The sequence below is a fragment of the Pan paniscus genome, chromosome 10 (assembly GCF_029289425.2).
Source record: "Pan paniscus chromosome 10, NHGRI_mPanPan1-v2.0_pri, whole genome shotgun sequence".
Taxonomy (NCBI): domain Eukaryota; kingdom Metazoa; phylum Chordata; class Mammalia; order Primates; family Hominidae; genus Pan; species Pan paniscus.
Genome location: NC_073259.2, coordinates 125,095,258 through 125,109,067, shown reverse-complemented (window position 1 = coordinate 125,109,067; position 13,810 = coordinate 125,095,258). Strand labels below are relative to the sequence as shown.

The 13,810-nt window shown below is 55.1% G+C and overlaps 1 protein-coding gene across 5 annotated transcripts in view; it reads left to right on the top strand.

Moving 5' to 3' along the window:
* The window catches only part of TESC (tescalcin), a 60,770-nt gene extending 51,557 nt beyond the window's left edge, over nt 1-9,213 (top strand). For 2 of the 5 annotated variants that reach the window (XM_003832419.6, XM_003832418.4), the window contains 4 exons: nt 1,271-1,332; nt 1,443-1,550; nt 6,111-6,158; nt 8,926-9,213. In XM_003832419.6, the coding sequence (XP_003832467.4) occupies nt 1,271-1,332; nt 1,443-1,550; nt 6,111-6,158; nt 8,926-9,003 (296 nt within the window). In that variant the 3' untranslated portion in view covers nt 9,004-9,213. Of the gene's footprint in view, nt 1-1,270; nt 1,338-1,442; nt 1,551-6,110; nt 6,159-8,925 lie in introns of all 5 variants that reach the window. The other 3 variants (XR_609572.4, XM_055096232.2, XM_055096233.2) reach the window with 3 other exon arrangements.
* The last annotated feature ends 4,597 nt before the right edge of the window (nt 9,214-13,810 follow it).

The following is a 13,810-nucleotide window of genomic DNA, read 5'->3' as shown; positions in this document are numbered from 1 at the left end:
AGGGAGACAGAGGTTTGTGAAGCGCTTTGCACAGCTGGGCATCTGGTCAGTGTTCAGTAAATGCCAGCTGGGCTCAGTGGTGCACTCCTGTAATCTCAGCACTTTAGGAGGCTGAGTGGGGAGGATCACTTGAAGCCACGAGTTCAGGGCTCAGCCTGGGCAACAGAGAAAGACACTTGCCTCTACAAAATAAAAAAATGAGCACGGCATAGTGGTGCTGCGTGCCTGCGGTCCCTGGTACTCGGGAGACTGGGGTGGGAGGGTAGTTTGAGCCCAGGATATGGAGGCTGCAATGAGCTACAGTTGCACCACTACATTCAGCCTGTGCGACAGAGTGAGACCCCCTCTCTGAAAAAAATAATAACAATAATAAAAAATAAATGCCGGCTGGGCACGGTGGCTCACACCTGTAATCCCAGCACTTTGGGAGGCTGAGGTGGGTGGATCATTTGAGGTTGGGAGTTTGAGACCAGCCTGGCCAACTGGTGAAACCCTGTCTCTACTAAAAACACAAAAATTACTTGGGCATGGCGGCGTGCACCTGTAATCCCAGCTACTCAGGAGGCTGAAGCAGGAGAATCTCTTGAACCCAGGAGGCAGAGGTTGCAGAGAGCCCAGATCGTGCCACTACACTACAGCCTGGGTGACAGAGCGAGACTAAATCTTGAAAAAATAAATACATTTTTAAAAAAAATGCCAACACAGAAGACTTGGGAGAGCTCCAGCTCCCAAGGCCGTGCTGGGAACAACATGGAGAGGCCCCCTCCCGGCCATCGCCTCCCTGATGCCAGGCCTGGGGCTGCCCATGTTAGATCAGTCGGGCCCAGATCAGAAGCACTGTGGACCGTGACCTGCCATGGGTGAGATGATGGTGCCCTCCAGGGCTGTGGGAACAATATTTTGAACTCGACACCATTTGACTTGTGTTAACGGGTAACGCTTACTGTCGTCATATTCATGCTCACGGGGCAGTTGCCAGGCCCTAACGCCACAGCGCTAGCTCCCAGCCCTCCTAAGGCCACGAGGTAGACACTCTTGTTATTCCCATTTCACAGATGAGGAAACTGAGGCTCAGAGAAGTTAGGTCACGGGCCCAAGGTCACGCAGTAGGAAGTGGTCAGTCTGGTCCCACAGCTCATGCCCTGACCCCTCTGGCTTTGGCATTGAGGTTTGGTTATTGGTGTCTTTTGCTTAGTTTAGTGTACATTTCAGGGGGTGGCAGGGGCCAGGCCCCGCCTGACGGAGTCCCCTCTCTCCCCTGCCACCCTAGTTCTGTTCCACATGTACGACTCGGACAGCGACGGCCGCATCACTCTGGAAGAATATCGAAATGTAAAGTATGCTCCTCTGGCCCACCCGGGGCTCCTGGTGCCTTCCCCCTCTGCCCCCCACGACCCTGATGGAGGCCCAAGGTCACCGTTTGTTTCCGCCCCACCTGGCAGGTGGTCGAGGAGCTGCTGTCGGGAAACCCTCACATCGAGAAGGAGTCCGCTCGCTCCATCGCCGACGGGGCCATGATGGAGGCGGCCAGCGTGTGCATGGGGCAGATGGTGAGCGCCCCTGCAGCCCTCCCGAGACGCGCAGTGCCTTTCCCGCTTATGGTCTGCGTTTCTGGAAGGCCTCATGGGGCAGGGGCCAGGTGTATTCTGCCACCTGCTCTATCTGTGGCCTGTGGGGCTCAGGAACCTCTCCCAGCCCTTCCTGTCCCCCAGGAGACTGAAGGTCCAAGTCCCCAGAGAGCTGCATAAGGCAGGGAAGCAGAGTTCGAGATCTCAGGCTTTGGGGTCCAGGAGCCCCCACCTGCATAGCCCCCTGACCCCCCACCCCGGCCTCAGTCAGTGCTCACAGCAGCACTTGAACCTGGGGCCAGGCCTAGGTAGCACATGGCACAGGCTGGCCTTAATTGGTTTATTTCTTAACAAATGACTCAGAGGCAACTTCTGGCCTCGAAGGCAGGGGTCAGCAGGGAGCCCTATTGGGGGCTGACAAGAGCCGATGGCATGGGGTCCGGTGGAGGAGCCGAGGTGGGGGCTGGTGTGTAAATGACACAGAAGAGAGGGAAGTGGCCTTCCCATGTTCATCATTTCTTACATCTTGCCTCATTTTGACTGGTGGGAAAACTGAGGCTCAGAGAGCATAGAGAATCCTCTAGACCTTATGATCTTTCCTGTGCAGGGTGGATTTTCTCTTGTAAGGACAGGTGCAGCCCCACCAGCCCCCAGCCCTAAGGCTCTTAGCCTCTGGGGACCACTCAGGCAGGCAGGTGACCACCTGGGCGTCGTGTGTTCCCTGAGGGGTTTGGATGGCCCCACTGATGCAGTCAGCCCTTTGCCCCTGTGTGTCTAAAGTGGCTGCGTCTCTAGACACCCTGACGGCTTTGTGTTTGCCCAGCCTGGAGTGGAGGGGCGTTCATGCTGGATCCTGCTCTCTGTGCCCCAAGCCTGTCCTTGAGGGACATGAGGCCACCGGCCCGGGCCTGCCTCCAGGGGCAGGGGCTGTGGTCGGTTGGTTTCCTGACGTGTATTTTATCTGTCTGCCTCTGGAGCCCAGGGGGAAGCTTCTGGCTTGGGTGAAACCTCCGCACTCAGCAGACTAACCACCACGGGAAAGGGCTTGTGACCTCGGTGGGGAGAGCAGGGATCCCCCGCCGGGTTGTCGGGCCAAATTCCCATTTGATTTAATTACACTCTCCTTGTTCAAATTGCTCCCTGTCCCACTCCAGTTTCAATTGGCGACAGTTTTCTTAATTTGCTGTAGTGAAATTGCTGGCAGCTGCCAGCTGCTGATCTGCATAAAACCCCCGCAGCCTGGGAAGCAGAGGCATCTCGGGGCGGAGGCCGGGCTCCGGGGCGCACCCGCTGCCTACGGGCCCCCATGAGGTGGGGGTAGCCCTGGAACCAGGAAGACGGCTGCAAGGCAGAGGGCTCATCTCCACCTCTTTCTTCACTCACGGGTCCTCCGGGCGCTCCTAAAATACCTTCTGGTGTAAACCTCGGCCAGATAAACCCAGACCGAGCTGTGCATGCGGCCTGAGCTGGGGGCAAGGGGCAGCTGCGTCGGTTCAATCCCTCCCGGCCTCTGAGGACACTTCCCGTTCTGACCGTGCCATCCGCCGAAGACAAACAATCCCTGGTCCCCACTTTAATGGACTTCCAAAGGCAGTTATTGACTGAGGCGGATCTGTCTCTCTCTCTTTTTTCTTTTTTTCCCGAGACCAAGTCTTACTCTGCCGCCCAGGCTGGAGTGCAGTAGCACCATCTCGGCTCACTGCAACCTCCACCTCCTGAGTTCAAGTGATTCTCCTGCCTCAGCCTCCCGAGTAGCTGGAATTACAGGCGTGTGCCACTACGCCCGGCTAATTTTTGTATTTTTAGCAGAGACGGGGTTTCACCATGCTGGCCAGCTGGTCTCGAACTCCTGACCTCAAGTGATCCACCCACCTTGGTCTCCCAAAGTGCTGGGATTCCAGGCATGAGCTGTCGCGCCGGCCTGTGGATCTTTTGAGAGTGCTTTCTCAGGAGGTCACACCCATGGATGCTTGATGGGGGGACTGCTTCACTGGGCATTCAGCCAGGGCTGCTTCCCCCACTCCCCGCCTTCCTTCCTTGCACCGATCACCCCCTTTCCAGCCCCGGACTCTGGCCACGGGGGCCTTTTCTATAATTAGCTCCCCTTGGCCAGCCTGGGAACCTAGGGTGGCCCGGCAGGGAGGGCAGCCACTGTGCCTGTGAGTGGGAAGACAGGGAGGAAGGAGCCATTAGGGACAGGACTGGCCCAGGCTAGCTGAGAACTGCTGGGTTTCATTTTTTTTAAAATTTATTATTTATTTTTTAAGAGACAGGGTCTCGTTCTGTCGCCCCAACTGGAGTGCAGTGGTACAGTGGTGTGATCATAGCTCACTACGGCTTCCATCTCCTGCGCTCAAGCCATCCTCCTACCTCAGCCTCTGGAGCAGCTGGGACTACAGGTGTACACCACCACACCCAGCTAATTTTTAAAAGTTTTTTAAAAAAGAGATGTTTTGCTAAAAAGAGATGTCATTATGTTGACCAGTCTGGTCTCGAACTCCTGGCCTCCAACAGTCCTCCTGCCTTGGCCTCCCAAAGTGCTGGGATGACAGATGTGAACCACTGTGCCTGGCCAAAATTTTTTTAAGTATAAAGAGGAAACTAAAAAGCCTGCAAAGTCCTGCCAGTAGAAACAGCCCTCAAGGACTTGGAGGCAGCTAGATGCTCCCAGCTGGACAGGCAGCTCCCTCTGTGTCCCTCATCTGTAATACAGGAGAGAGACTAGAACCCAACTCAGGGCTGGTTGTGAGATTGGCATCTATCATTAAATGCTAACAATAGCATTTGGTTACACCTGTAATCCCAGCACTTTGGGAGCCCCAGGCGGGTGGATTGCTTGAGGTCAGGAGTTCGAGACCAGCCTGGCTAACATGGTGAAACCCCCGTCTCTGCTAAAAAATTTAAAAAATTAGCCACGCATGGTGGTACATGCCTGTAATAATCCCAGCTACTTGGGAGTCTGAGGCAAGAGAATCACTTGAACCTGGGAGGCAGAGGTCACAGTGAGCCAAGATCGCGCCACTGCACTCCTCCAGCCTGGGCAACAGAGCGAGACTCTGTCTCAAAAACAAAACAAAACAAATGAAAACAAAACAATACCACTTGGAAGGCACTTGGGACATACATGCCTGGTGCATAACATGCTTAGAGTGTGCCTCCTGTGTTCTTAAACACACATTGTACAGAATTTCAGACAGTCACAGAGAGAGCTTTGAGTCTCTCCTGCTCCCCCACCAGCCCAGGTCCTCTTCCCTAAAGGGACTCCCTCTCGGTGGTTTTTTTCCTACATATACCAATGTATACATGCATGTCTTTTATTTTTGATGTATGCAAAACATAATCGAACCGATGTGGCTTCCCATTTTCTCCGTATGACCCCACACACCCACAGGGCAGATGGTGGGGGTCTGGTTATCAGTCTGAGGAAAGGTTTGCGTGCACAGACCTGCAGACATCTTTCTGCTTGTTGGGTTTTGTTTTTTGTTCTTTATCTGCTGGGTACACATCTCAGAGCCTTTTCCAGAGTGAGACATACAGATCAACCCCTTCTTAACCCATTTTTGCCTGAGGTTGCAGCTTTTTGAATTTTTGCAATCAGACCTTGGCGATGACCTTGACCAGTAGGATATAAGTAACTCCCATAGCTTAGCGTTCCAGTAATGGAACACTAGGCATAAATGGTTAATGGTTGCGTGGGAATCAATAGCGTGGATGACCGAGATTTATGTCCCTCGCCTTCTATTGACGGGCACCTGGGATGTCAGCGGGTTTTCGCTGTCACAAAGCGAGCTGCAGGGTGAGGTTTTTGGAGGCTTGTCGGTGGGATCCTGGAGTATCAGTGAAAGGGGCAGGAGCACCTGGTGTCATCCCCAGAGCAGGGAGGACGCAGAGGCGATGGAGACTGGCATCGCCAAACCCACTCAGCAGGGAGAGGCTTCTTGTGGCCACCCTCTGGCCCTGCCTCCCCAGTGGCCCTGGGTTATCACAGTGACTCACGAGGCATGAGGCGTGGGCCTCACAGGCCGGCCCTGTGTTTCCCTGACCTCTCCCCTGAGGTCTGTGAGCTTAGATTAGCCTGGAATCTTCTTATCAGCACAGCGCAGGCATGAGGAGGCCAGACCTGGGCGGGTACAGGAGGCATCTTGGTGGTCCAGCTGCTGGGGGGCTGGTGGTGAGGTGGGCTGAGTGGGGAAGGAGAGCCCCATGCCCTCATGTCACCCGCACCTCGGATTCTCCCTGGGGGGCTGGGGGAGGGGAGGGAGGCTGCTCTGAGCCACACATTGCCAGGGCCCTGGTGAGCGACGCTCGGCTCCCATCCCACCCTCAAGCCCATGAATGAGGATATTGGAGGTTCAGGGTGACCGGCTCCATGCTGGAGGCAGACGATCCAGAACGTTCTCCTCTTCTTGTGATTCCTCCCAAACAGCCTCAACAACTTACATTTGGGTGTTGGTGGGGAGGGGAGGCCGGTGGACCGTCCCCCTGCAGAAGCTGTGTGGGGACCTGCGCCACTCACTGTCCACCCTGTGCTTCCGTCCCCAGGAGCCTGATCAGGTGTACGAGGGGATCACCTTCGAGGACTTCCTGAAGGTGGGTGGCCTGGGCGTGGGAGCCTCGGGGGACCCTTGAAGACCTCGTGTGGCCCACTGGTCAGGAGGGGACATGGCTCTTTACCTGCAGTAGCAAGGGACAGGCTTCCTGGGTGACCAACATCTCAGTAGGAAGGGGTCAACCTGGGCGTGGCCTTTAAAGCAATTTAAACTGGTTTTTCTTATTTTTATGGAAAAGGTAATATTCACACGTAGTCAAAACAACGTAAGCAGTACAAAAGGGTATATAGTGTAAACCAAATTCTCTCCCACCTGCGGTCCCACTGCCGCTTCTCAGAAGTAACCCCCGTTGTAGGCTGGGCACGGTGGCTCATGCCTGTAATCCCAGCACGTTGGGAGGCTGAGGCGGGCAGATCACCTGATGTCAGGAGTTCGAGACCAGCTTGACCAACATGGTGAAACCCCATCTCTACTAAAAATACAAAACTTAGCCAAGCGTGGTGGCATGTGCCTGTAATCCCAGTTGCTCGGGAGGCAGAGGCGGGAGGATCGCTTGAATCCAGGAGGTAGAGGTTGCAGTAAGCGGAGATTGCACCACTGTACTCCATCCTGGGTGATAGAGTGAGACCCTGTCTCAAAAAAAAAAAAAAAAAAAAAGGCCCTGTTGTAGTTGGAACAGGGATTCTGGGAACTTTCTGTGTCTGTAGAAATAGTGTTTCTCGGAAGCTCAGTTTGGAGCTGACTGCACACGTTGCACCCGGGCCTTCCTCGCTGTGTCCTAAGATGACACTTTCGTAAAGTGGCCGCCCACTCTGCCCTCCTCCCTGATGGCTCCTCCAGCCTCTGCTAGTGGATGGTGGTTAGGCCAGTGCTGGCCTTGCAAATCAAGACCTGCTCCTGGCCGTTTTGATAATCAGATGCCCTGTGGCAGGGAGAGGACCCCTGTCCCCATCCCCCTCCCCCCATCCCCCCCCCCGCAGTTCGGCCCTGGGCATCACAACAGTGTTCCCAAGTGCTTTTGGGGTACTTGAGGAAGACAAGGAAGTCAGGGGAGCAAGAGACCAAGAGAGGAGAGAGGATTAGGGAAGGAAGGATCACGGCTTCTGGCCAAGGAGCCTAGAGCAGGACTGGGGGACTGGGCCCTCAGGGTCACAGCCCCATGGAGCCGAGGCCAAGCCTGGCAGCCAACGGTTAGAACCGGCAGGAGAGAGGAGAGGCAGGCAGCAGGGCCTGGCTGTGATGAAAGGCTGAAAGGAGACTGCGGAGGTCGGCAGGCCCCGTGGACTGCCGTGCAGATGGCCCACCCCGGGGCTGGCAGGGCGGGCAGACTGGGAAAAGGCAGAATTTGCACTTGTGCTTCAGACTCACTCTGGTCTATGCTGGGGACCCGGTCACCAGAGAAGGTGATGCCCGCCAGAGCAAGACAACAGAATGAAGAGCTAGAAGGTGGAGGAGGGAGGGAGGGTTGGGGAGGAAGTATCGCTGCTTCAGGCTGAGTAGAATGAATTTCTTTGCCTCCGAAACCAACTTCCTTCCCCTAAAGGCTGGCCTCTGCCAGGTCCCTAGTGCTCCCCAAGCCTGTCCCTGTACCCCTGAGGGATCTTTTGGGACCAGCTGGCCCTTCCCATTCCCTGATTCCTTCCAATGCCCTCAGCGAACATGTTGCCACCTGGCACTTAGCAGAAACCACCGTGAGTGTCCATGTGTGTTACCCTGGGAATGCCTCGTGCATCCAGCAAGGATGGGGCCGCTCGACTGGGACCAGAGCTGTCTTTGCACGCCCCATGACACCCAGAACAGGCTCAGGAAAGCAGGAAGTACCTGGGGGCTGCGGCCGGAAATGTCCCAAGGCCTCCCTGTCGCCTGGGTGCCCACGGGGCTCTGACTTTCCCCCGTTACCAGCCTCGTGGCTGTCCCCGGAGATGCTGAGAGTGACAGCTTGAGAGTTTGATTCTTACATAAGCGGGAAGCAGTGAGAAGTCACCCGCCCACCACGTCCCTCCGTTCCTGTTAGCACCCCCCCATCCTACCATCTGTGGCCCCCGTGGGCCCTGACTTGCTAAGGCGCTGGTGGGCATAGCCTTGGGAGCACTGGGGTACATACATGGCCTTGTAGCACGAAGGCCCACTCCAAGGTCCTGGCCAGGCTGGACTGTAACAGCAGTACCAGCACCAGGAATGGGGCCACCATGTGATCTTTGGGTAGAAATGACCTTTTGGGGCTTGAGTTTGTCTTTCTAGAATGCACGTGATCCCTTATCCCAGGGAGGTTGTAAAGACCACACTGTGGAGGTCCTTAAATTGATGACGATGGCCTAGCGAAGCCTTGTGACCGCACAGCCCCTAGCAGTTTACAAAACGCGTCCATGATGAGGACAGGTCCATTAGAGCCCCCAACATTCTGTGAAGTGGGCGGCACAGGTTGGGGGTCCCACATCATACTCATGGAAAGGGGACTTAATGGGGTTATGTAATTTGCATGAAAATCACAGAACCTGAAGTGGTGGGTGAGATTCAAATGCCTTGGAGCTAAGAGCTTGGATTCAGTACTTAATAATAACTTGCTGTGACAATCTCAGAAAGAATCCAAATGTCAGAGCCAAATTAACCAGCAAAAAAGACAGATGGAAGTTTTTCGTCCTCGCTTAGCTCATAGTCTTGAAACACAGCCCTCTGGTTTTCACCTGCCTGGAACATCACAGTTGGTGGCAGGAGACGGTAGGTGGGAAGGGCCGAGGACCGGGGGGCCTGGTCAGGTGTGAGGTGGCGGCGGGAACGTGCCCTTAACGCTGCTCCGTCACTTCCAGATCTGGCAGGGGATCGACATTGAGACCAAGATGCACGTCCGCTTCCTTAACATGGAAACCATGGCCCTCTGCCACTGACCCGCCGCCGCCTCCGCGGAGAAACTGCACTTTGCAATGGGGCCGCCTCCCCGCATAGCTGGAGCAGCCCAGGCCCGGCGGACAGCCTCTTCCTGCAGCGCCGGTACATAGCCAAGGCTCGTCTGCGCACCTTGTGTCTTGTAGGGTATGGTACGTGGGACTTCGCTGTTTTTATCTCCAATAAAAAAAAAAAAAAGGTTTGTTAATTAATGTGGCCTCTGTCAGTTCCTCACGTCCATTAAAGTGGCCTGGTCACTTGGCAGCATGAGACTGACTATGAGGAACAAGCAACGATGAAATTATTTTATTTTTATTTTGGAGACAGGGCCTCCCCCTGTCACCTAGGCTGGAGTGCAGGCGGGATCACGGCTCACTGAAGCTTTGACCTCCTGGGCTCAAGCAGTCTTCCTGCCTCAGGCTTCCAAGGAGCTGGGGCTACAGGCACGCACTACCACACCCGGCTAGTTTTTACATTTTTTGTAATGACAGGGTCTTAATATGTTGCCCAGGCTGGTCTCTTACGACTGGGCTCAAGCGATCCTCCTGCCTCAGTCTCCCAAAGTGCTAGGATTACAGGAGTGAGCCACCACACCTAGCCTAAATAGTATTAAAAGGTTGGTTTGGCAGGACTGTTCTTTCTTGTTTATTTTGGGTAAAGTATCTGCTGTTCTTCCTATGTAAATCCTGGGAACCCATCCGTGTTCTCCATCCTAGGGAGTAAAATAAGGAGAAGCAGCTCCTGCCCTGTGTGGGCTTCTGAGGTGGCCAGGACTCAGGCAGTGGGGCCTCCTCACTGTCACAGCCACATCTGTAGACTGATGGAGAAAACATCTGGAGCCCCGAGCCTGTGCCTGCTGCGGGGATGCACCCGAGCCTGTCCCTGCTGTGGGGACGCACCTGAGCCCGCTCCGTTGGTCAGTGGGCGTGGGGAGTCAGGGCCTGGCTGGCTGACCCGGGACCCCCAGCTCCTCACGGTGATTGGGGGAGGGGCGGTGTGGTCTGCCAGCCATGGCTGTGCCCCTGGCTCTTTCTAGCAGTCCTGGGCCAGTTGCAGGGCCCAGGGCCCTACAGCCTTCCAGCAAGCAGCGGCAGTGGAAGCTGGGTAGGTAAGGATCCCTGACAACTTCAGTTATCACCTTTCAATTTGGGGACTGGCTAGAGCTGGGGGCAGGGAAACAAAGGTTGTTGGTCATGGTGGCCTGGAGTCAGCAGAGGGCTGGCACCTGTGGGACTTGGAGAGCTGTGTCCTGTAGGCGTTGCAACGGCCCGCTGAGTGCAACTTCCCTATCTCCCTGGGTGATGCGTTCCCATCGCTGTGCAAGGTGGGCTAGCATTTGCTTTCCAGGCCTCTTTCTGGTGCTGAAGTCCATGAAACGCCCAGTTCCTTTATTGACCCTCCCTGGGTGGCGTCGTTCTAGTATTCCAAGAGAGTTCTCTTGATAACTGGCAATAGGTATTATTTGCATTCTTGGTGTTTTCATTCATAGTTTTAATTTGAAGCGTGCTTTACCTTTACTACAAGCCCACGCCTTGCAGTTCAGAATTTACAAGGTTCGAAAAGGCAGGCCATGGAATCTGCCCGCGACCCCCATCCCCCAGCCTCCCCCGTCTTCCCTTCTCAAAGGCAGATGTGTTAGCTCCTGCCTTAGGCATCCTTCCAGAGCCACTGCATGCACGTGGAAGCAACTGTGTACGGCAGGGTTCTTAGTTCACTCCACTTTTTGTAAATGGTGATGTTTATCAGGCTTCAGTGTCCGCCACGTGAGGTTCCAGGTGGAAACTTGCGAACAGAAGAAGCAAGCTCAGGGCGCCTCTGCTTTTTTGCTCCCCACCCCCACCCCCCAGCATGCCCCTTCATTTATTTTATTTTATTTTATATTTTATTTATTTTATTATTTTTTGAGATAGGGTCTCACTCTGTCACCCAGGGTTGCAGTGGAGTGGTGCAATCTCAGCTCACTTCAACCTCCGCCTCCCAGGCTCAAGCAAACCTCCTACCTCAGCCTCCCGAGTAGCTGAGACTACAGGCACCCGCCACCATGCCTGGCTAATTTTTGTATTTTTTTAGTAGAGACAGGGTCTCCCCATGTTTCCCAGGCTAGTTTTGAACTCCTGAGCTCATGCAATCCACCCACCTCTGCCTCCCAAAGTGCTGGTAGCGCCTGGCCCTACCCTTCTACATTAAAGGCTGGGGGAGTTCATTCGGCACAGCCCATCATAAGCGCAGGCCCCGGACACTGTTCTAGGGGACGGTGACTTGTGCTTAGGGCTGCAAACGCACGGAGCCCAGATGGTGCTGGGATGCCCCATCTCCACTCTAGCGTTGAGCCTGGTGTGGTCCCAGCGGGAACCCTAGGCAGGGGAGTGGCTGCAGGGGGAGCCTCCTCTCTCAGCCTCAGACCAGGGACCCCTGGCCACGTGCTTGTGGACCGTTGTCACTTCTGAGGCAATGGTGGGCACAGCAGGCAGAAACACTATTGTTGGATGCGATCCCACAGTGCTGAGCTGCGTCTAACCTGCTCCCTGAGGGCTCCCACACCCCTGCCCCCTGGAGAGGTGACTGAGGGTTCTGGCTGTTCCATGGATGAATATTGACTTCAACAGGTGTATTCCTGTTTTAATACATGTAAGAAAAAAAGTAACTTTACCCCACACCAGGGAGTCCATGGGATGCTGCTTAGGATGACTGAAAGTCAGGACTTAAATTTAAAAACACAGCCAAGCAGCACAGGGAGCTAAAGGGCCAGGTGACCCGCTACACAGGGAGCGGGCGAATGGCCCCGGGAAAGTGAGTGCGGCCTGGGGAGGCTCAGCTTTTGGTTAATGCGCACGACCTCCTGGGTAGGTGCCAAGCTGCGGCTGAGAGGCTCTTGACTCTGTGCTGTCATTGTCATTGTAAGCACCTGGCAGAGCCTAGTAGACACCAGACAGCAGCGTGTGCCACCCCAGGCTCTCCTGAGGCCTCTGCTCTCTGCAGGTCGGTGGCTGGAGGCAGGTTCAGTCTCTCCAGGGAGGTGAAATTGCATGGTCTGAAATCACCTCTGGAACTCTGCTTCTCAGTCTAGGAGTCCATTCAACACTCAAAGCTGCAGGGCAGGCCAGACACGGTGGGTGGCTCATGCCTGTGCCTTTGGGAGGCCGAGGCAGGCGACTCACTTGAGGTCAGGAGTTCGAGACCAGCCTGGCCAACATGGAGAAACCCTGTCTCTACTAAAAATACAAAAATTAGCTGGGCGTGGTGGTGGGCGTCTGTAGTCCCAGCTACTCAGGAGGCTGAGGCAGGAGAATTGCTTGAACCCGGGAGGTGGAGGCTGCCGTGAGCCAAGATCACACCACTACACTCCAGCCTGGGTGACGAAGCAAGACTGTCTCAAAAAAAAAAAAAAAAAAAAAAAAAGCTGCAGGGCAAAGACAGAGGTCTGTTTCCTGCCCTCAAGCACTAACTACATAGTGGGAGAGACAAAGCCCCCGGGACTTCCAGGTGGATCCCAGGCAGTCTCCTCTGGAGGGAAGTGGGACGTGATCCCCCTCACCTGCTCTCCCTGCCTTCCCCTGCTGCTCGGGAGCTTCTTGGTCCCCTGGCTGCTGGCAGAAGGCACCTAGAAAGTCACTAGGACAGCCTGGTGGGGATCGGCCTTACTGCAAGAACCTCCCTCTTCCAGCCCCCATGCACCTTGCCCTGCCCTGCCCATGTGAGCAGGACGATCTGTGGTACCACTGAGCAGGAGGGCATACTGGCACTGCCACTGTAGGCCTCAGGTTTTCTGGGGCTGTCCCAGTTTGCTTTGATTTGGTTCATTTCAACAAAGGCAGTTCATTAACGTAAAGTGTTTTTATAAATAAATCATCTTCCGTCAGCCCCTGTGCCCCGAGTTTTAGTTTGGGAGATGTGGCCACGATGGGCACACATCAAATGTGCTCCCGTTTGGGCCACTGAGGCCTGCCTGATGTCTTTGAAGCTTTGGGCCACCGCTTATCTAAACAGCTAATTAAAATGAGGTTGAGTTACCGTGAGCCCAGTCCACACCGCTCAGAAGAAAGCTCATTTGTGCATAATCACTGAGGGTGTCCTCTAATTGGCAGGGTTAGGGCTCATTTCCGCCAGAGCGTGGATGCAGAAATCACCTGGCGCTCTCCTGCCCGGCTCCTGGCATTGTCTGTGGCATCCTGGGAATGATCAGGGTTGGCGATGAGTTGGTGCAAACCTGATCCCAGAAGGGGCAGGCTGATGCGTCTTGTGGGGCTGCTGGCCTGTGATCAACACAGACCGAGGGTTGCTGCTCCGGGCACGGATCTCAGTCAGCCCCACCATCTGGGCACTGCGGTCTGTGCCTCGGGCTGGAGGCAGGTGGTTCAGAAATGGCTCTTGTTATCTGCTGGCCGATGGGGCGTGCCCACGAGGGGATTTCTGGCCTCACAGACCCTGTCCCAAGTGCAGCAAGCCCCTCTCATCCCTGGATGGGGACAGGAATGGAATGACTGGGGCACCTCAACTCTAGCAGCCTGAAGGAGGTGATGTGTTTGCCCTGAAACCTGGTCAGCAGGTGAGTGATAACCACGTACACGGGTTAACAGCCTTCCTTCCATCAGAAATGACACCAGTGACTAAAAGGAACTAGGCAGAAATCAACACTAAGTCAAATATTTGAAGGAAGCTGATAAGTTCGTCCTTTGAGGGCCACAGGCCGTGGGTGGAGAAGACTGAGCAGGGGCGGCATCCTCAGCCTGCTGGACGCCAGGGGAGGTCACCTCTGTCCATACTCTTCAGCCATCTGCCAGGAATAGAGTCGAAATCGGGTTGAACTCC